The 23,617-nt window shown below is 34.9% G+C and overlaps 1 protein-coding gene across 3 annotated transcripts in view; it reads right to left on the reverse strand.

Annotated features, from left to right (window-relative positions):
* The window catches only part of PPP4R4 (protein phosphatase 4 regulatory subunit 4), a 72,222-nt gene that overhangs the window by 36,407 nt on the left and 12,198 nt on the right, over nt 1–23,617 (reverse strand). For all 3 annotated transcript variants that reach the window (XM_005021459.6, XM_021273685.4, XM_072038349.1), the window contains exons 3-6: nt 11,431–11,533; nt 3,659–3,806; nt 2,319–2,392; nt 151–257 (exon numbers count right to left, since the gene is read on the reverse strand). In XM_005021459.6, the coding sequence (XP_005021516.2) occupies nt 151–257; nt 2,319–2,392; nt 3,659–3,806; nt 11,431–11,533 (432 nt within the window). The remainder of the gene's footprint in view (nt 1–150; nt 258–2,318; nt 2,393–3,658; nt 3,807–11,430; nt 11,534–23,617) is intronic.

The following is a 23,617-nucleotide window of genomic DNA, read 5'->3' on the forward strand; positions in this document are numbered from 1 at the left end:
TTTTATTTTTACTTACTACCCTAATAAAGGGATCTATAAGAGGAAAGCATTTAATTTTTGCAATCAAGTCTACTCTTGTGCCAACTTTTGTCTGAAAAAAGAAATACTGATATAAACCATGGAAAGAAAACACATGGACGGTCTACTCACATATGAGCTTCAAATTTGTAAGCTAATTTTCCCATGATTTTACAACTAACTAAGCGGGACTGAAGTGATTGAGAAATCTGTGTCTTGGAAACAAGTGGATTCAGGATCTATATAAAGGAAAAGAGAAGAAATATCAGCAGTAAATAATGTATTCCCCTTCTTAAAAAAAAAATCCAGGAAAACATAACACAAATGTCACCTACTCCGTTCATGGAATTAAACAGTACTAAAAATAGTAATACATATGTACGTTAATAGTCTACTGGAAACCTGCATTTAATATTCAGTGCTAATTATAGTGTATTAAATCAATATCTTGGCCCAAATAGCAGTTTGTGATTCACATCAGAGCCAGTTTTACATCTGTCTACTTGTGTCTTTATTTTGAGACTAAGTTGTATATGAACATTTATAGCTATTAGCTGGTAATTTTGACAAAAGTTGTTAAATATGCTCTTGTAAAAAAAAAAAAAAAAAAAAAGAGAGAGAGAGAGAGAAGTTCTTTCTCGTGAGTTTTCCCACGAAACACCATTTTTAATGTGAAGTTTTGAAGCAACAGTCCCTCTCATTTAAACATAATTTGGGGATCCGTAGGGAAAAAAAAAAAATCATTTCCATATAGATGCAGAAAAGCAGCATCTTAGCTGTGCTGTCATTTGTTGGATCACCTCTATGGTGCCAGAAACAGAGAAAGGCCTGCAGAACTCCACTTTTAGATACCCTATTTTTTGCCCAGAAATATCAAAGAAATCCAGGTGCCAGACCAGGGAATACATTACAAAGAGGTTTCTCCTGAAGTCTGCTACAGTTCTTCACTCAGGAAGAACTTCACTTCTCTGTCAAAAAAGACTTTCCTGCCCTGTATATTATCCTAACAGTATTCTAAAAGCATTTCTCTCCTCTTACTAACCAAAATTTTGATGTGAGAGCATCTTTCCATTATAAGGACAAGTAGTTCACTTAGACTAGAATTAGTACAACAGGTATACTTCATAAACATTTCATCAGTTATCTATAAAACTGTGTATTATTTACTTGGTCTTTGACTATGACAGCAAACACACCACATCTAGTAACTTAATAACTGATCTAGACAGTCTCTCCCATGAAATGGCCATTGCCAGAGAGAAGATATTAGGCTAGGCTGACCTGTAGTCTGACCCAGCACACAATTCCTTACAACCTTGGAATCTAAGATTGTACTATGATTTTTACTTATTTACTAAAAAATAAACTACTAGAGTATTCCTAGTTTTCTGACATAAAGATCCTTCAAGTAACATAAAAGGCTGGTTTCAGCTGGTTTCTGTACAGTTGCTGAATCAACACTCCTTTATCAACTGTGATCTTCTCAAAACATTTTTGTGGAAGCATATAAATGTGTTACTCTGTTCTAGTGAAAGATCAGAGTAAACTGATTCTGCAGAACTACATTCTGTTTAAATGGCATCTGCAAAGTTACATTACATCTAGATTTTGGAGCTGACTGTAGTTTGTTTTCACCTTTTAGAAGTTTATTTTTTAAACAGTGCTGGATTTCAATTACCCACTGATTTTAATCGGTATTTTTAAACTACAGAAATGTTTATATATTTGCATCTCTATATTGGACACAAAAATATCACTGTCTCAAAGCTTTTAAGCTTAACAGTAAAATATGAATTCTCAAAACAAAACCAAACAAACTAGCTGACAAAAAGGGAGACATTATTTTCTAGTTCCTCGCTCTTACGAAAGCTACATGGTAAAGAATTAAGTGCTTGCAGGGCATTAGGTTTTTGGTACATCAAAAACAACTGAAGCACACAATGAAATGCATCTCTAGCATTCATTCCTATTTGGCAGAAATACAATACTTTTGTCCACTACAAAGAATGAGATACTATCCTGTAATCCAAAACAGGATATATGAAAACATGTTACTAAGACTACTAAGTGTAAGGGAAGTGTTAGAAAACACAGAGGATTCATTTGCTGAAGAATACTAAATCTTTCTATGGTGACCTTCCTGTCTTGCCTTAGCACATTCCCCTCTTACAGTATGTTCCATAAACACTACTGCTTTCACAGGCATAAAACTGCAACAAATCGTACTGATGTAAAATGAGCCTGGCAGAAAACGACAATCTTTTATTTGTTGCTATCGTAAGTGGGGAGAATATTATTACCTCGTGTCTGATAGTCTCTTTGGGTAAAGCTTCTATTACAGCAAGAAGGGTTTCTAGCCATGCATTGCTGACACCTGTCAGAAAGAAATGGGTTATATGTTATGTTGCACATATAATGAGTATAACAAAACACCCGTCAGTTTTACAAAATTACTTCTCTCTTTTTCTATTCACCTCTTCAAGGAAATATATAATTAAAAGACATTAAATTAATATTCAAAACTTCAGACACTCATTAAAATGGGGCTTCATCAAAAAAAGTGTTACCAGCAGGTCAGTGGAGGTGATTCTTCCCCCCTACTCTGCTCTCTTGAGATCCCATCTGGAGTACTGTACTCAGCTCTGGGGTCCACAACATGGACCTGTTTGGGTGGGTCTTGAGTAGGGCCATGAGGACAATCACAGAGCTGGAGCACCTCTCCTGTGAGGACAGGCTGAGTGAGTTGGGTTATTCAGCCTAGAGAACAGAAGGCTCCAGGAAGATTTTACCTTATCTAAAGGGGGCCTATAAGGAAGCTGAAGAGGGACTTTTTACAAAGGCATGTAGTGATAGGGTAAGCAGTAACGGTTTTAATCTGAAAGCAGGTAGATTTAGGTAAGGTATTAAGAACAAATTCTTCACTCAGAGGGTAATGAGGCACTGGCACAGGCTGCCCAGAGAAGCTGAGGATTCCCCATCCCTGGAGGTGCTCAGGGCCAGGCTGGATGGGGCTTTGGGCAACCTAGTCTGGTGCGAGGTGTCCCTGCCCACGGCAGAGGAGGGTGGAACTGGATGATCTTTAAGGTCCCTTCCAACCCAAATAATTTTGATTCTGTGATTAAGAAACAGAATAGGTGAGAACCAAATTCTGTCCCCATTACATTTGCCTTATTAATTCTTGTACAGGGAAATAATTACTCTGTTTAGAAAAGACAAATTTCTCATTTAGAAGCATAACCTTTTCTTATCCCCACTGAAATTTTCTAGTGTTACAAGAGGCCTTTATTTTTCTGTGTGTCCTAAAAATAGTGTCAAAGAAGTTAAGAAAAACAAACCATTAAAGAAGAAACAACACCTCTCTCCATTTTCTTAGCCACTGAATTCTGATACTTTAACAGTAGCATGGACTCACTAACAAGTTTTAGATTTAGTCTTTCAGAGTAAGTGCTTTTGATTGTTTCAATCAATATGAAGAACTACTTTTAAATATCAGTATGTACACGGTCAGCATGCAAAAATCTTTTATTTCATACAAGTCTAGATATAAAGTCACTTACTGCTTTACACAGTACTGTACTGTCACTAAGGAAACAAAACATACAGAAATACTCAGTCATCAGCGTAGTTGTACAGCCCTGACCTGCATCTCTGTGTTCCAGGTTCTGGAGAATGATGTGTAGGAAGGAGTGGGAGTATGTATGAATGGACACCGACTCATCTTGCAGAACAGTCAAAAATGAAACAGCAGCTGTTAACTGCATTTCCACTCCTGCAACATGCAGCACCTCCTGTATAATCAGACATTATATCGATTTAGAACATGAGGCAGAACTGTACTGAAAGAACATTCAAATTTTTACATTCAGTTTTAAGAATGAGCATGCAATGACCTTGGTAAACTACAAAATTGGTTGTAAACTTATTTTCCCCTAACAGTAGTTAATAGTGGATATTCAGATCTCTGATACTATAAAATGAACTTTTAAAGAAAAATAAAGTTAACTATATTTTCTCTGACTTTCAATTTCATCAATGTATATGTGTGGATGCTTCTGCTTTACAAAATGAGATGCAGAAAACAGGCCAGATAACAATTGCACTTCTGCTTCTGTTTGTGCATATGAATTAAAAAATATATTTCATTCATTCAGTGAGCAATACTAAAATAATGGAAGGTAATTCAAATTTCCTTCCTTGCCAGTTCACATGAAGCACAAATGAAAATGTAAATATAGTGATCATCTTAAAAACAGAGCAAGACGTACCATGGTATTCACTCAGGTAACCTGGCATTTACTAGCACTTGGCTTTAACATTTAAGAAATGTAACTATTAGGTTGTCTTTAAAAGCATCACTTCAAAAAATAAACATACAAAATATGGAAATGAAATATTACTGAATTTCTGGAATGAAACAAAAAGCAACTTTAAATTTCAGATTTGTTCACATCCCAAAAAGCTTGCAGAATACAATCTAGGACATAGTGTTCATTTTAAGTATGTACACATCTATCAGCTGCATGAAAATTTCATTAGTTTACTTCTCTAAATGTATGATTCTACTAAAACATTACAATCATTTTACAACTGATTCCAAACTCTGTATCAGCTTAAATGCCTGTATTTCCTATTCATCATTCTGTATATTTTGTTTCTGCTTTTTTTTAATGTGCTTGAAATAAAGTGCTTTCTCAGATCACATACTAAAAATCAACTATAAACCGATTCTTATGTAAAGAAAAATGCATGTAAACCAAATTAGAAAACATCTGTTATACACCTAAGCATTATATAGAATTATGCTGAGAATGTACGGTTTACAGAGAACACCTGAGAAATGATTTAGATTTTCCTTACTTCAGAGTAGAACAACAAAGTTTTCATTACAGAAATGCCAACCAGTTTGTGTATGCAAATGTGCAGCAAAGCCTAATTTTTCATTTATCTAATTTCAGATAAAATCATTATTTATATTTCAATAACTATTTTTTTTATATATATTTCTGAATATTTGTAACAGCATTCCCACCACAAAAATGACGAAAAGAAACAGCATTGTGCACCTTACCAAAGTGAGATAAAATGTTTGCATTCAATAGCCATGGAAACCACCCTCTTGTTATCTCCACAGACTGCCTGTCCTTGCTCCTCTCCTGCTATTACTAAAGCCATAGCTAAGAATAAGACCACCTATGAATTTTGTAATAAAAAATGTGGCTGGGACCAGTGCATACTGTTCTGGGATTTTGGTTTACACTTGTTCAAAAACACCCCCAAAATAACCAAAAGAACTATCACTCACACTGTGGATGCTGAGACCTCACTGTAGATCAATCAGACCGTAATCGAGCTGCACTCCAGTTATGGACATACTCACTTTGCATTCAATGCAAACAGGTTTACTTACTATCAAATCAAGTTTCCAAACAGTCTCCTCCACAGATTCGTACAACTCTAGATAATCATGCACAAGAAAATATTCTTTGGATGCGTCTCCTCATAGACCTCAGAAGACATTAAATTGTAATTTTCTAGACTGCTTACATATCTGCCTGCATTGACGTTTGCACTCAGAACTATAAAGATCCACCTACAAAGCTGTATGGGTCTCCCCTTCTTATTTCAGCCACACTGAACTCAAGCTGGATGACTTAAATATACTTCATATGAATGTATTTCTTTAGAAAGTAGTGTATTTTTCTACACATGGAATCTCCAAAGCTTCCCGCTCTGGAGGAAAAAAAAATAAAAATAAAAATAGTTTTCCTGTCTTTCCTACTCAGACAAGCGCATTTAAAGGAATTTAAGGGTACTAACATATTCTTGAATTTTCCTGAAGTCTAGAAGTTAAATTCAGGCATCAAAACTTGGAAAATTTAGAAAGCATGACTTATTCCCTTAATCAGAAAACAGAAAATTAACTAGTTTAATGTGTTTTATGTCCTGCAGCAACAGAATCCTCCTGAAAGAAAGCTGTAAGTAGAAACACAGTCTGTCATTTTAGTAACCGTGGTGACATGACAGAAGTTTTCATTTAGGACTCAAAATACACATCAAAAAAGGAGAACTAAAGAAGATACAATGAGAATGGACCTTAAAATAGGTATAATAATAGGGTGAAAATCACCCCACGTCTTCCTAAACTATGAAATCAATGAGGAAAAAAGAAAAGCTTTCAAGGGGAGACTGATATATCAGGAAAATCAGTAACAGTTAAATGAGTCTGGAACTAATCACACAGCTTTGAATAAGGCTTGATTTATATACTTCAACAGGAGTAGCTACAGTTTTCTGCAGTTACAGAATGTGGAAAAATCAGATAAAAACCTAAAACCAGACAGACACCTAAAATCAGGTAGACGCTTGAAATCTCCCTCCACTGCTTCTGGTGGCAGTGGCCATGGACACAAAATGCTAAACCTGCTTGCGACTTTCAAGTTTCATTGCTAAACAAATGACTTTCAAGATACATGAGGAGGTGCATGTAGAAACCCAGAGTGGGGACTTCTATGCAAAAGAACCGATACAAGGATGCCACTTAATTTTAACAATATAATTTAAAAGATATTTCATAATCTCATTCCTTTTTTAGCATCTAAATGAGATATATTTGTTTTATTACCATAACCACAACACTGATACTAAATTTAATCATTAGATCTTCTATGTTTAATTCAGTGTTATTTTATTATTTTATTCTGCATATCTCATATTATCTTCTGCATATATATTCTTATTTCATTCTGCATATATCAGACCTAAAACAATTATGTCAAATATAGGAAGAGTCTTTGGTATCATTTTAATTGTTTTTTGAAGAAAGATAAGAAATTTGCATATATATGTTATTTTTTTATTTACAAAAGTAACCAGGTTAATAAATTTCCCACAAATGAAATTGAAATTTGTAATCCAGACAGCCAGAACATTTGTTGCATTTATTTCTGCCTGAATCTGTTTTATTCTCAGCTCTAATAAAAGCAGTATTTTTGCTTTTGTGTTTCTGCAAATACACTACAGAAGTATTGTTTTTCCTATCCAATTACATGGTGACAATACTTTCAGATAAACACGACCCTGAAACTACTTTATAACTCATTTTTCACATGCAAATTTGAATTTACAAATTATTTTTCCCAATCTATAGTTGCGAAGCCAATTGCAGCAATTTAAGTCAACTTAGATCCTTGCAATGCCAGACTACATTTGCAGGACTGTAACTGCAGTTGAGTAGTTGGCTATGCCTTTGTAAACTATACAGTTTCCATTTAATGGTCAGGACTATTTCTCCAATAAAATCTCCTAGTGGATAAGAGGAAAAAAAAAAAAGTCAAGTGGCTAATGATGTCAAATACTATTTTGCAGTCAAAGACACTGAAGTACATGTTAAAAATATAGTAAACATGCATGCAACTGTTCTATTACCAATAATAAATATTAGATAACAAAATACCATTGAAGAATAGTGATACCACTGAAGAATAGTAAGAGTATATCCGCAGAAATAAATTTACCACATATATATATGAAAGTTTTAATTTATAAGGTTTAAAGCTAAAAGGTACACTTAGATTTAGACTGTCTATAAACCAGAAGCCACTATATTTCACTCTTTCACCTCTGCCTTGAGCCCATTAACTTAAATGTCATTTAATTTATCATCTAGAAAGGCATTCAGTTTGGATTTAAAAGACACTGCAAGATGAAAAATCCACCACTTTTCTCAGTTAGTATGTTAAAGATTGATCATATTTATTATTAATAATGTCTGCTTCATTCTAATTTTTCTGTCTTCAGTTCCTAACTCTTATTTCTTCATATACTGTTTCCAGTTAAATGGCTTTTATTATTATGCAGGAAGATACTTTTACAAAGTAATTAAGTGCCTCCTGATCTGAATAAGCTAATCTCTAACTCCCAGTGTACTCCCAGATATTTTCCAGGCCCCAGGCCTCGATCATGCTAATGATCATCCTTTTAAATTTTTCTCCATTCCTGTATAAAAAATAAGACTAGAACGAAAAACTGTATTCCTACGTTAGACATTTTATTAAAGAGAGAGAGGCAAATTCTACCATTTCTCCAGTTATTTCCTGTTCATACATAATTATTTTGTTGCAGAATGAAAGCAGAATTTTCATTTCCAACAGCTTATTTATTTCAATTCTTAAATTATAACAAAAAAAAAAAATTCCTTTATATCAATATATAAAAATATCAGAGTTTAGTAATACTTAAGAAACATAGCATGAAAATGGCTTTGATGGAAACTCATCAACACTGCAACACCTGACATACTAAGTTAAAAAAAAAATCACCAGATTTTTCTGTTTCTTGTTACTCCCTCATTTCAGAAGTATTCTGCTCTCAAAGTAGAAAGACCAGTGACAAAAATTGATTCAGTATTTTAAATAGAAAATTTTAAAAAAGATTTTCTTGAAGTCAGTAGGTTGGTTTAGGAAAGAATGCATTATGGTATGTCAGAATAACATGTAGTAGTAACTGCAGAAACTTGGTGCAAGTTAAAAGGCTTTCAATTTCTTTGGAACTTCAAGTCACTCTTTTACTCAAAGCATTATATATATAAATATTTTTTAAAATAGTGTCTATTGGCCTACATTTTATAGCACAGAACACGTCAACCAGAAGTACTCAATGTTTTTAAACAATCTGTCAGTTCTGAGGACATCTACTTCTTGGCCATTTGCTGAATTTAAGTAATCACATCAAAGCTGGAACAGATCCTCTTAAGAATTAGAAGTCTCCTGGAGTCACAGAAGTCTCAGGAAATATTACAAAGTTGAAAGGTGATGTCTGATATTCACAGAATCACCTCCTACAACCTGCTGGCGATATCCTGCCTAATGCAGCCCAGTATATCATTAGGCTTTTTTTGCAGCAGGGGGCACATTGCTGGCTCATGTTCAACATGGTGTCCACCTGGACCAGTGGGTCCTTTTCTGCAAAGCAACTTTCCAGCTGGGTAGCCCCCAGTATATATTGGTGCACGGAATATTGCTGAGTACATCTACAATGCAGAACCTAAGGCCCTCCTGCTGAAAAGTATGTGGTAGGGCTTCCATTTAAGTATCCTACAGAAAAGTATTTGCTATATAATCATACTGAGGGCTACATACATATTTGTTCCTCACCTCTTATGCTATCAATTCATAACAAATGAGCAAAATATAATTTATTACATTTAAACATTTTTACAAACATTGACCTATCTCCCCAGCACAAGCAGCCTCTCCTCTTTATTGATGACTTGGATGAGGGAATTGAGGGCTCCCTCAGTAAGTTTGCAGGTGACACCAAGCTGGGGGAAAGTGTTGATTTGCCGGAGGTTAGGAAGGTGCTGCAGAGGGATCTGGACAGGATGCATCAATGGGCAAAGGCCAATGGGACATGTTTCAACAGGTGACATCGGTGGTACACTGATGGTTGGACCAGATGATATTGGAGGTCTTTTCCAACCTTAACAATTCTATGATTTTTTTCTATGATTTCTTTTAGGAAACAGAGAATTCCACAGGCAATAAGAAACGCACCAAATTATTTTTCAGAGTATGATTTTTTTTTTATTATTATATTAATATAATAAGGTAGCTGGCTTAATAATAGTAATTATTTTTTAAAAGCTGAGATATAGATATCCACACAGCTTATCAATAAAAGAAACAATTAATTTCTTCAAAATTTCAGCAAAGAAAACAATGAAATATAAATGAGAATTTCCAGGAACAAATACCATTTTCACATGGGCCCACTTTGCAATTTATTAATCATCTCCTCAACAGACAGGAAACTAATGTAAGCATGTGACTCAGCCATGTCACCTTCGTTACTAATATAATTATATTCTTTCCTACATCTGGCAGTGAGAATCCGGTACAGACACAGCAAGAAAACTCACAGCAGCTACTACAGAAGACTATTTTTCTTCTTATCCCTAAAGTGCTTCAGAGAAAGAGGACAAGAATATAACTCAAGCTTTCAGTTCTACATATTGAAAATTTTCAGACTGATACTTGAATCAGTAACTAGCTAAACTCTTTCCATCTTTTTGAAGTGATCTAAATACTCTTCTCAGCCATTGGCTGTTTGCAACAAGAAAATTACATTCCTGTTGGCAAACTGTATAAAAAGGGGTATGAATTTTAAATTCATATGGGGAAAAACCCAAACTTCTACAAAGTGGCTAGTAAAATCATGACTGAATTGCATTACTGGAAATGTCAACAGCTTCTCTAAAAATGTACGGGGACGCTCAGTCTGTCCATAAAGATATGAAGGCAACTCAGAGCTTTAAAAATACAGTTTCTGCAAGCAATCCTGTGATTTTCTACCTCCTTTACCATATAGAGCATATGTATTCACCTGAACAGCTACTAACAAACACAGTGATTTTTTAGCTGATAATTTGTGTAAATTAGAAAAAGGCTCAAATCGAAGTGATCTGTTGCGTTAGACTAGGCCACAGATTGTTCTAAATCAAAACACTGATTTAATCACATAAAAAATGTTAGTGGTACCAACAGAAGACTGACAATACCCTGATCAAATGAAAAAAACACTCAGCAATTTGTTGTTATAAAAATAAATTTTCAGATATTTTGATACCCAAAAATAATATATTTTCCACTTTGCTGATAGTCTTAAAATCACTGGAAATCAGGCATGCTAACATATTTGAAATCTTAATTCCTGCTGTAGCCTTACATACTTTCAGAATTATTAGGCTTTGCATTTGACTTGATATACCTAAAAGGAATTAACGTCTGTTTCATCATGCAGTCTTATTTGGTTGAAGCTGCTCCTAAAACCACACCTTAAATTAACTTTGTAATTTCTTCTAGGCTACATCAACCGATGGGTCACACCTGGGGCTGAGTATAAATACAGAGATATTTTTGTTTCTTAAGATATCCTTTATCCAAATAAATACATGTATAAAAATATTGTTTTAACATTGCATGGATAGCATGTGTTTATCACAGCTAGAAGTGACTTACTAAAAATTTGGAGGGTAGTAAATGAATTTTAGGACAGCTAAAAGCAAAGTGTGTTTTCGGGATTGCTGCATGAAAATCTTAAACGTTCGGATGGGAGGAGATTGAGAATGTCAAAATGAACCATTATGACTGGCTGGTCCTCAAAAGGAGTTCTCAAAAAGCTGTCAAAACATTGGTAACTCTTTAGAATACGTAAACATTACTACTTCTGCTTTCTTTAACTGATGTAACACTTTTCAAAACTACATAAATTCAGTCAATTAACGTCAAAGATCTGCTTGACATACCTCTCCTAATGAGCAAGTCTGCAGCAAAAATGTTTAATTTTTTTTACCCTTTTAAAGTATCTGGACTAGCAGAAAAAGATGCGTTCAAACCTCACCACACACAAACTTACTCGTATTTTTGGTAAAACACGACGAAGTGTTTCTGCAGGATTCTGTCGCATCAGAACTGGAAGATTTGCCACCACACTTGTTCCTTGGATATCCTGGCCAGAACTTACAAAAAGATATGCAAACAACATATTACTATCTAAGATGATTACAAGACCACAATTTTCATTTTAAAAAAATGAAAAAAAGCCCCTTGCTCACCCCACACAGGTTAGTAAGTCTAAAGAAGCATCACAACTTTTATATAATAAGCAGTAGAAAACAGTATTAAAAGCATATCAAACATAAAAAAGCTGTTATGTATCATTTCTAGTATGGAATGTTCTAAAATATATATAAAAAAAGTTCTATTTCAAACTGGATGATCAAAGCAGTGATTTTGTGCAATCTCTTCTATTATATAAATATAGGTGATAAAGCATAGGAAGAGAGTAGATGGAAGAAATAAATGAAAACTACTCAACATGTAACAGGAACCTGTGATTTTTGCTTTTCTGAGGGAAAATAATCAGCTGTATGTCCAATGTGATTAAAGATGCATGCAAAAGCTTGATTAGTTTATAGATCCTTTGTTTTTCTTATCCTGTGTCTCTTGGTAGTATCCTCTAATTGAAAGAGAAATAGAAAAGAGAAAAGAAAAAAGAGAAAGAAAAAGAGAGAGATGGGTGGGTAGGTAACAATGAGGAAAAAGCATGAGATGAGAATAAAAACTATGCAAGCTCATACACTTCCAAAACAGAATCAGAAGAGAAAGGATCACGTATTCCCAGGTGCCAAAATCAACACTAAAGCTAAATATCAAAACATTTTTTCCTGTTTAAATGCATAAAATCTGTTTTTCTAAACAAAATCAAATTTGTTCCAACAGCAAAGCTCTTCTTTAAATAAGCATGTCACACTCAACTGTACACACACAAGCATTTTAGTGTTCAATATGATCATGCGTACATTTTTAAAATGAAATTCATAGTAAAACTACATTTAAATACTTCCATATACCACTCCCTTTCCTGCGGTCTTTCCAAGTTGTCTTAGTGGAACATATGAGCTCAAGAGGGGAACAAGCACACAAATGGGTCACAAGAGAGTAGATTTACAGAACAACTTCCCAGTTTTGTCCTGCCACTGAAGTACATTAGGCAATTCATAGATAAGATGCAAACCTTCGTGCAGCATTTAAAGCTAACAAAATCTTCACACATTCCACTAATGCTCTAAATCATCCTCAACATTTATGTCTTTCAGAAGATCAGCTGAAATTATAGTTATTTACAGGTACCGTCAAGCAGGCCAATTTAAATCTATTTTGTTAAATGCATGTAAATACACTTTTACAAACAAGAATATATTTGTATAATAAGCAAGAAGCTTTGGTTAAAATCAATACAGACTAGAATATCCTAACATTAATATTTTCATGTCCTACTAGATTTTTTTCTTTGCATTCTATAATTTTCTAATGAAAATATTTAACAATTAGTTAGCATCAACATTAACTTAATTGTGTTTAGATTAAGAAAGAGCATTCTTCACTGTCCTTGCAAAGACAGTTTTCTGTCTAAGACTAGGAGCATGTTTTGGAAGATTAAGTGCAGGCTGGAAGGCAGGAATTCCAGAACTCAAATCCTCATTTGGTCTGTGTGAGGTGGAAAGTCACACACACAACAGTTCAGTTTTGTGCTAGGTGTCCATTCTACAGATGGGTGTAATTACAGAACTCACCCCCTGCAAACAATCACACTGTGTAAGGTTCTTAACCTGTGAAAACCTCTGCCCCAACAAAAACCTCCTCTTCCATAAAGTGTAAACCTGGCATTGCCTTTATGTCTCATTTTTTGTACAGAGTAACTTGAAAGCATGTGTCTAAAGCATACATGATGGAATTAAACTAACTTTACATTGTGCATGTCTACCTCTGCGATAATTTCCCTTAAAAATTAATGAAGAGAAATAAGAATGAATAAGGAGCAATTTATTTCAGCCTAAATAAATGGGCCATGCCCCTGGTCTACCTGTTTTCTGGCTGTTTTCTGGCTGTTTTCACTGGCTCTCCTGTGTGCATCTGCATGGTGAGCAAATGATCCTGCACACAGAAACCCATTACAAACCTTAGTCCTAGAGGTATTCATGTTTGTGCTGAGCTTCACCATTGGGAGAGGTCCCATTGATTTTTCACACAGTAATATATAGCACCTTCAGAGATCTTTGCCTGACTATAGCAGCTAACAAACATGATGCTATATAACAGCTAATTGATTGATCATCCCCACTTCTCTGAGCTCAAAAGCAACCAAGAAGGGTCTCTCACGAACTCAGTCATGGTAATTACTGTGTTCTAAAAGGGAGCTACATGACAGGAATCAGTATTCTTGTCTTTTATTTTTGGACCATACAAATCTTAAATATTACAAAGATAAAAACCCAAATGGAAGAGTTATCATGAATTCTAATATGAGTAACAAGTGAGCAGGAAGCTGTGACCACAGCACTAAGGTTATCAGACATGCTGTAAACAGGCTTGCAATATTCTGACCTTCTAGCAGAATTTGGGAGTCATTCAAGAGTAGGCTCTCCACATTTATTGTATCTGTATTCTTGTAATAAAAAGCAAGCAAAAATTGCAGCTGGAGAAAGAGGTCAACACAGATGAAAAATTGACTATGTATGTTACTGCACAAAGCTGAGAACTATGTTTGTATCAGCAGAAGCATAAAAATATTCTTTTCCAATAAATATGTCTATTTCAGATTTTCATAAATTACTTCTCTTTGTCAGAGACAACGTGATCTGAAGAAAGGTTAATAGAGTCAGGGTCAGGAGATCCTGAGTTCCAGTTCTGTCCATACCACTGATTTTCCATGTGGTTTTAATACCAGATCATTTAATTGAAGAATCTCAACTTTAGTTTCTCTTCCCTCGTTTTCCATTTTCTTCACAGCAGTAGCTGTGAAAGCAGTAACAATGTTAATTTAAAATACATTTTTTTACAACTCAGTGTCATGCAAAGTTTCTCACTCTTCTGAACTTTCAGAAAATTATACTACAATACTTAAAAGGTAGACTGAAATTCACCATACCAGAACACAATAACAAAAATATTAATAAACAAAGTTCAGCAACCTGAAAACAAAACAAACTTCAGATACATAAATTCAAGCTCAAGGAAAGACTTAACAACGTATAAACAATTAACATGTCCTACATTTTTGAATAGGAGGTTATCTTTTTCTCCCGCTATCTACCTTGCTTTTGCAATAAAGAATATGACTATTACAATAATGCATTTTTTTCTAATATTGAACTTTTATTTAATACAGTGCATATTCTAACTGAAAAAAAAGATTATCAGCATTTCTGTTTTTTAATGCTCTGTTCAGACTACCACTGATTTAAGCTGATGTGGTTTTCTTGAGAAGTAGAAGGAGTCAATTTAATGGCTGGTTACCACACACACCACTACATATTTTTAAATGTTGTCTGTAAACACAAAACTGTTGACAAGTTTTGACAGGGCAAAGCTACACCAAAGACATTTTTAACACCATTCAAAAACAGCGATAATGGGTAAAAGTACAGATTTTTAGACTGATTTTAATATTAGGATGCCTGCAATCTTATTTGGAAAACATGTACGAGTTCTCTCCATAAAACCATGTCTCCCTGTAACATCTAAACTCAGTGAAAGAACAGCATTGTGCCAGCCACTGAAAATGGATTTAACTTAGTTAATAACTGGTCTATTTACAGCTTGCATTATTTTTGCATTATTCAAAGCCATTTTATTATCTAATTTAATGTAATGAATATTAAAGCTTTTCATGCTTATGGCAAATTTCTGAGTATTACATACTAATTCCAACAAAGCTTTAAAGCAGAATTGGGAAATCTACAGCCCCCAAAGTGGAAAATGGTCCCAGGGTAGATGAGGTCCACACCTCCTTACCCAACACCTTCTTACAATACAGCTTGCTATCTCTGCAAGGAAAAAATGTATACCTTTGTGTCATCCAGTAATAATAATGCAAAAGGTCAAAGTAACTTGGAGAAGCTATGATGTTTTATTTTGAATAATTTATTCACTGTGTATCAAGGTGAAAGAAATCCTAACCACTAAAAAAAAAAAAAATGCAATCAACTTCACCCAACAGAAATGTAAAGAAAAGGGCAGTGTTCCCCTTTAAAGCCGAAATGCTTAGTATCTGGCTTGCTGCCAATTAAGAATGTGAAGCAGGAGGCATTTCAACACCTACACAGCCTGTAATTTTCCAACTGCAGATTTTTCTTCTATTTCCACCAAAGAGGCTGCACCATAGATTCCCTTTCCTTTTAAATATTAAAGCCCTCAGGATTAAAGCGAATTATTGCTAAACACTCAGATTAAGACGTTTTTGTGCTAGTAAATCCATGAAAATAAATACTAAATAGTTATTCTCTTCAGTCACAGTATGCTTAATGCTCTGAAGGTGCTATTCCTTTATTAACAGTGCTAAGTATAGAACTCCAACAGAGACCTATACTTAGATGCAATTTAGCTCCATCTCTTTTGTGCAAGCAACATCCATACATATAATTTAAAGATAAAACTTCAGGACTCATCTTCTGAGTTCATCCTAGATGAGATCCCAGTGATTTTATGATGCTGGGAATCCTCAACCCAGAAGGAAAAAAGCTCTGCCACCCGAATGCTTCTGTCCTAATTCTCACCATCTCTGCAACGCCAGCTGCTCGCTGCAAGCCGCTGGTACCAGAGCTCCTCTAACCATGAGGTTCGTTACAGACATGATACTTCTCAAGAGTAAAGGCAGCACTAGGCCTCATCCTCCAGCTCCTGTGATCACTTTTGCTTGTCTTTTTCTACCCTCATAAGACGTGAGACTGCCTTGATATTGGAGCAAATCTTCCTACAGATCTATTTACCAGCATATGAAGGAAAAAAAAGGTGACTGGGAGTAGTCAGCATGGATTTGTTATGGGGAAATGAGGCCCAACCAGCCTGGAAGCCTTCTAAAATGAGATGACTGACCTGGATGCTATCTTATTTTAGCAAGGCTTTTGGAACCAGATCCCATAATCAGTTCACAGATAAAATGATGGAAGTACAAGTGAAATAAATGGAAAGTGATGCGGACTGAAAACTGCATGAATTATCAAGTGTAAATGGTTGTGCTCAGTGGCATGGCAGCCAGCTGGAAGCCAGCCACTGGTGGGTTACCTCAGGGGTCCACACCAAGGCCAAAACCATTCAACATCTTCCATAATGACCTGGATGATGCAACTGAGTGCACTCTCAGGCAATATGTATATGACACAAAACCAGTAGCGGGTGGCACACCAGATGGCTGTGCTACTTCAACGTGCTGCAGAAATGGACCAACAGGATCTTACAAAGTTCTGCAATGGGAAATGCAAGTCCTGCAGCTACGTGGGATAACCCCATGCACCAGTAGAGGCTGGGGTCCATCGGCTGGAACATAGCTTGAGACTCACATGTCCTCTTCTGACAATGGATGACGAGTTGACCAGGAGCCAGCAACACACGTTTGTGGCAAAGCAAGCCGACAGCAACCTGGGCTGTGCTAATTCCTCTCTTTTCAAAAGAAACTCATAGACAGACTGGAGCTAGCACAGTGAAGGCCCCATAAAATGATTAAGAGATTACAGCATCTAATATCTGAGAAACTTAGCAGGGATTTTTAATCTCCAGCTGAGAAAGCTTTGGGTCTTATTCATCATTTATACATGTCTGAAGCGAGGGAGTAAAGGAGATGGAGGTAGGTTCTTCTCAGTGGGGCCCAGTGATGGAATAAGAGGTGATGGGCACAAACTGAAATATAGGACATTACACTTAAGCCTTAAAAAATATATAAATTAAAAATCAGAGTGCTCAAACATTCGAACAGGGTGCCAGAACATAGAGTGGAATCTCTATTCTTAGATACGCTCAAAATCCCAAGGAGACAACAAAGCAGTAAATATATTGTTCTAATTGACCCAGCTTTGAGCAGGGAGGTGTACTAGATGATCTCCACAGGTCCCTTCCAACCACATCAGTAGGGCCTGTGATTCTAGGATTATATTCAGGACAGGTGTTTCCCAGTTTACAAACTCTTAGCCAAGCTCAGGGTAGATAATTACATTTCTTATATTTCAAATAAGTATTTACAATAAAGGCTTAAAAGGTCCAATTTGTATTTAATTTAAAAAAAAAAATCTGCAAAATAATAGAAAAAATAAAGGTCTGTAGGTATTCAGTTAGGAACGTTTGTATCTGGAAAGGAAATGAAAGAGTACAGCTTCTTCTACAGCATGAACAAAGATTAGCCACTGAACGTTCCCCAGAGGAATGTTACCACAAAGGAGTTTCAAAAGGAAAAGATAGATGTAAATCTTTCGTTTTTTCTTCTTTGTTGGCTCTAGCCTGCAAAACACAATGACACGAGCAGAACACAGCACTGCAGGGAAGACTGAGGTACAATATTAGTTTACCCACGCTCAAAGTAAAGCACTGTCTTTATGAACTGACTTCTGTGTACTGCTGTAGCTAACTGTATCATTCAACAAAAATGATTTGCTAAATAGTCATCATTGAATCAACTACCGAAGTCTGTATTTTGCATAATTTACTTTTACAAACCTAGAAGTTCTGATGCATGGGATTGAAGTGCTAACCCATCACCCCACAAGTGATATTATTTTCAGTTCAAGATTCATAAATGTTTTGTGTGCCTGCATTTGTTGAAAACAAAAAAGTTTGCCAACTTCAATGAGTGAGGCATGAGCATAACATGAGAACAATCTTCAAAATGTTATTCTTAGTTTTCACAAAATGTATATACTTTGGTGGACCGTGAAAGTACAAAGTACCTTAATTCACCTGCAGACTTCAGCTACCTAGAAATTTCAGTTTTTCTTAGATTTGATATGGATCACTTCTACAAAATTTCTACTTACAGGATCTAGCCCATTTCAGAGTTATTCAATATCATTTCTTCTTCTACAATTTCTTTTATCCTGCAGAATATAATGGTTACCAAGGCACGCTAGATATCAAGATAAATATTCGTCAGTAACATAAAGGTGTCTGGACCATGAGATATACTTAGAGAATCTTCTCTATTTGTATTGTGAAGATTTTTATACAGCGGTCTTTCCTATGCAGAAGGGGAGAGATAGACTTAACTAAGTCCTTAATTAAGGACTACTCTTGCTGACTAAAAACTAATGCTTCTACAAGTTTTTTGTTTTAAAATTTTGTCTTTGATTGTTAAGTTTCAGGGGTTTATAAAGCAGAAAAGTGTCCCAAAATCAAAAATATTTAAAAAATATTTTATTTCAAGAAGAATGCTCATATACTCTGGTATTTTGTGTAATCCTTTCTTAACACTGGTGTAAAACATATGTGAAATGCAGTAATCTTCTTTTAAATTCATGTTATCTACACTCACATTTCAAGCATACCTCTGTAAGCATAAATTATAAGTGCCTAAACATCTATTTGACATATATTGTGTTAAGTATATAATAAACAGACCCAGTTCCACAGAAGGATCTGTCATTTTATTAAAATAACTTTCTTTCAGAGCTATGGTTGAATAAAGATTTAGAAGCACAAGTTGTAGAAATATTAACAGTTTTGAACTTATATATATATATATATATATATAAATAAATTGCAAAGGAGATTTTATAGACAATGTAAGTGCTGCAAAATTGTTTGTACATTATCCTCTACCATGCTGCAAGTGACAAATAAGAGTATCCAGAATCAAAAAAAAGCACTTATCACTCAAAACTATAAAGATATTTGAGATACCTTTTTTAAAGACAGTTATCAGATTTATCAAGTTGCTTACATTTCTGACACAGTACAGGTTTAAGAATAGATGCTTTCTTTTCAAAAAAAACCCTTCATGTAAGAAAAGAAAAGCATTGCTCATTCATACATACTTAATTCCAAATCTATGTATCATATTAACTATTTTATATGTTTATTATGTATCTTATGTATTAAAATACAATACTGAGGCTCCTAAGCCACATGTTGCACTTTTTTCTCTCTCAGAACAACTTTTCAGGGTCACAGTTAGCTGGGTACAGCACGTAACAACCTCAAAACTAATTTAAGTTGTCCTAGAAGCCAATGGCCTTTTTCTGTGTGTAATTATACCTGGTAACATTTGTGTACCCCATCCTTCAATATACATGAAATTTAGGCTACTATGTAATATTCTAGAGTAGGGATATAAACCAGGCTGTAACTAAGCCCAAGGCTGAACTGGCCAAAGTAGCAATGAGCAGCTTTTCCCATCAACTGTCCTGTCCCATTACCAGCCTTGCCAGGTCAAACAGAAAAAACTTGCATTTTCAGGCTTCTATAACTTCACTGAAAACAAGATTAATCCAAAAATGTAGTACCTGATTAATACTCATTTTAAATGAATTCGGATGTCCTGATAATATCCCACTATGACCATCTCCTTATAGATGGTATTCTTAAGAGTTTTCTATTTAAAATCACATTTTTCAAAACCACTTTTTCATTATCTTCTACTTCAGAACTATGTACCCTTGGTCATTTTAAAGCATATCTGAATCTGATCTTCATACATCATCCAAACATACACCACTACATATGAAACTTCTTGAGCAATTAAAATAAGAACAGAAATCCCCTATTTAGCTTCACAGTACTTTTGTATTCATACAAACCCTGTTTACCAGAATCAGTTTAGTCAGCTGAAGTTTGTTTGCTGAATAATTGTCATAGAAATAAAGGATTTATAATTCATACAGTCTTTTCTCTTCCTAAGACAACAAAAATGTACTATAATGTTACAACAACTTCACTCTTCCTAATATTACCAGCTTTTAGTAATCAGTGTCTAAACTCGCAGTGAGGATACATTAAGCTTTTCTGCTTTGAACTTCAAGAAAAGTTTCAGGAATATAAGCAGTACCTCAAAAGAACATGTTTTCTGTACCAAATATTAGCCTATTATCAATATTACTATCTCCTAAAAGGTGATTTCCTCCTCCTTAGGTGACTCGTAACACATATTGCATTGCGTATGGTTTCTGGGTAGAACATCCACCTTGGTGGTTTTTATTTTGAGTCTAAATTTGAAAAATAAAACCAGCCTCTTCACTCCATGATCAAGATAATGCAATCTCCAGTCCCTGGATGATGTAACAAAAATGAGCTAGTAGTTGATACTATTCTTCCCTCTGCCCAGTCCTCATCCACTCACTCATAATTTACAATTTTCACTTTCAGCAAGAATTGCCATTCCACACTATGTACTATATGATATATGGACTCTCCTGAAAAAGTGCAAGGTCTGTAATTCTTCTGCACAGGAAGTGAGGGGAAAAAATTACACATGCTAACCAAAGTATTTTACCCTTCTAAAGGTAAATTATTTCTGCTGACCTAAATTTATCTTATAGTTTAATTCAGGCACAGGATGTCTTTTCATTCTCCAACCTTATTTGTTGTATCACTATTTCATCCACAGAGACAGCTGTTTGTGGTATGAAAGGGACAAACACCTCAAATGACCCAGCAAGTACTAAAGTCTACATAGTCTTCAGCTTATGAATCATTTACTTGAGGGGCATTATACACAACAGTCCCAAAAGCTTTATTACTTATCTGTGTGTCTGTTTATCATGCATACTCATCCTTGCTGAGCATAACATATTCCATCTTTTATCACTTCTACATTGTTTTTTTCAGAGCATCCCTAATCTAGCACTTGTGGAAGCTGATGACGATCTTGTCATAAATATTTAAATATAAAGATACTCTTTTCTAGATCAAGAACATTTCAACCTCTCCTTTAGAAAATGGACTTGCAGTTCTAAAAAAGAGTTCTTTATTTTTTCAAGATATACTGATTGATCTAACAGAAGATATCACTCCCTTTCACCTTACCCCTTGCAATGAGTCTCTCTAAACATTTATTTAAAAACTAATTCTGCTATACTAATTTCATCAGCAAACCATTATGCAGGTATACCATTATGCTCATTGCTGGTTAGAAAAGCAAATGTTACTGATCTGTTTGTCTATATCTGCATTGCTTCATTAAAAAAGTTTTTTATGTAAAAGAGATTGTTTTAAGGTAAAAACAATGGTAACTCTGAGAAGGTGGTTGGGCGGTGGAACAGGTTCCCCAAGGCAGTGGTCATGGCACCGAGCCTGCCAGAGTTCAAGAAGCATTTGCACAATGCTCTCAGACATAAGGTTGGATTTTCAGGGTGGTCCTGTGTGGAGCCAGAAGTTGGACTCAATGATCCTTGTGTGTCTCTTCCAACTCCGGATATTCCATGGAAAAAGCCTAAAATAACCATGATGTTCTAAGGCTTAAATACAAGTACAAATTTTGAGCCATCTTCCAAAAAAAAAATTCAAACTTTTTAAAATAGGTTCATAAGATCCAGAATAACAAACTAAGCTGCTACAGCAATCATTGTCACTTAGACAAATTGTACATAAAACACACTTATTACTGACTAACTTGACTGTCCATTTCCAAAATGACACAGAAGAATGAACCAAAAGGAAATAGAAAAGAGACCAACAGAGACATTTTAAGAAATGCTGAGTACAGGAAAAGTCAATGAATGAATGAAAAGCAACAAATAAAAACAAAGAAAGGGTACAGACAGACTGACCCCAAGGGTTTGAAGCTATTACTCACAGATTTTCATGTATATGCAAGAGAAATATATCTCCATGTCTATCTGTACAACATACAGAGATACTGTAGGTAGATATAATAATATAAACTGAACTCCTGTTTCAATTTGAAAACTATGGAAGAAAAATTCTGAGCACTGAAAAATGCATCTGAAAACTTAGAAACTCTTTCAAAACTTTATCTACAGAAGTAGTTCTTTTTCTTCCCAAACAAAGAAATCTGAGTGTGAACTCAGAATGACATCAAACTAATAACACTAATTTTTTATTAAATTATTGCTGTCATACTCAAAGGACCTGGAGACTCAAAATAAGTATAAAAAACAAACAAACAAAAATTAAAAAATTAGAAAACAAACACAAACCCATGAACTCTCATATAAGGTACCTTTTAGATAGCTTGGAATTGGTAAGCCCTGCTTGTTCTACCTCTGTTCATTATTCAGATGTTTTCAAAAAGTAATGGACACTTACGTCAGGCTGAAACAGTTACATGCATCAGCAATACAAAGTCATAAAAGTCATACAGCTTCCCGTAGTGTTGCTCTCTCAACCGTCAGAAATTGACACAGATCAAAGGCAGCTTTCTGAGAGAAACATGCAAATAACTAAAAATTACTTCAATTTCAAGCTGTTGCTGATTCACATCCAGTCAAACCAAAAAAGTGCTTTACTTGATTCATGTTCACTTTGGAAAGCAGGGTGAAAATCATCTTCTTAATTAAAACGAAGAGTCAGAGTCACGTCCCTCAGAAATATGCAAGATTTCTTCCATTAACAGCATACAGTTTGGACTGGACAGATAATCAAACCAGATAACACAGTGAGCAGAACGAGCAAATTGAAGCGATGACAAGTCTGGCAGATATCCACCTCTCTGGCAAAATAATTTCAAACAGTAAATAAAAATACATATTATATATACAGATAATTCATCTGTATTTACATTCCCATTAAGAGCAAAACATGAGAATCCTCCTGCCTACCCAACTAGGTTTAGGTAATTATAACCCCAGGCCTGTCTTAATAATGTTCCCTACCTCCAAAATCACTACAATGATCTTAAACAGCCTCTTGTTAGACTATTTTTTCCCCTCACATACTCATATTTTAAATTATTTCTAATGGTACAATTATCCCAAAAAGAGTTTGACATTCTGCAATGGAAAGAATAAATAAAGCATTTTCCAGTAATTCCACCCACATTTACTAAAATTAGTTCAGAATCATCTCTGGAAGAAAAGAATCTCTCTTTCTTTTGAATGCATCTCAAATACACTCAGCTGCATAGCTCCTTCACAGGGTATCAGTTTTAACCACCAGAATACTTAGATTGTCTGTTTACTATGTTAGTATCAATATCCTTTGATGGAAATAAAAGTAACATGGAAAAACAAAAGTTACAGGAAAAGGCAACCACTGATACAATATTGCTTTTTTCCCCTGTTCATTATGTTCTTGTTTCCCGTTTTTTTGTTTGTTTTGTT

The sequence above is a fragment of the Anas platyrhynchos genome, chromosome 5 (genome assembly GCF_047663525.1).
Source record: "Anas platyrhynchos isolate ZD024472 breed Pekin duck chromosome 5, IASCAAS_PekinDuck_T2T, whole genome shotgun sequence".
Taxonomy (NCBI): domain Eukaryota; kingdom Metazoa; phylum Chordata; class Aves; order Anseriformes; family Anatidae; genus Anas; species Anas platyrhynchos.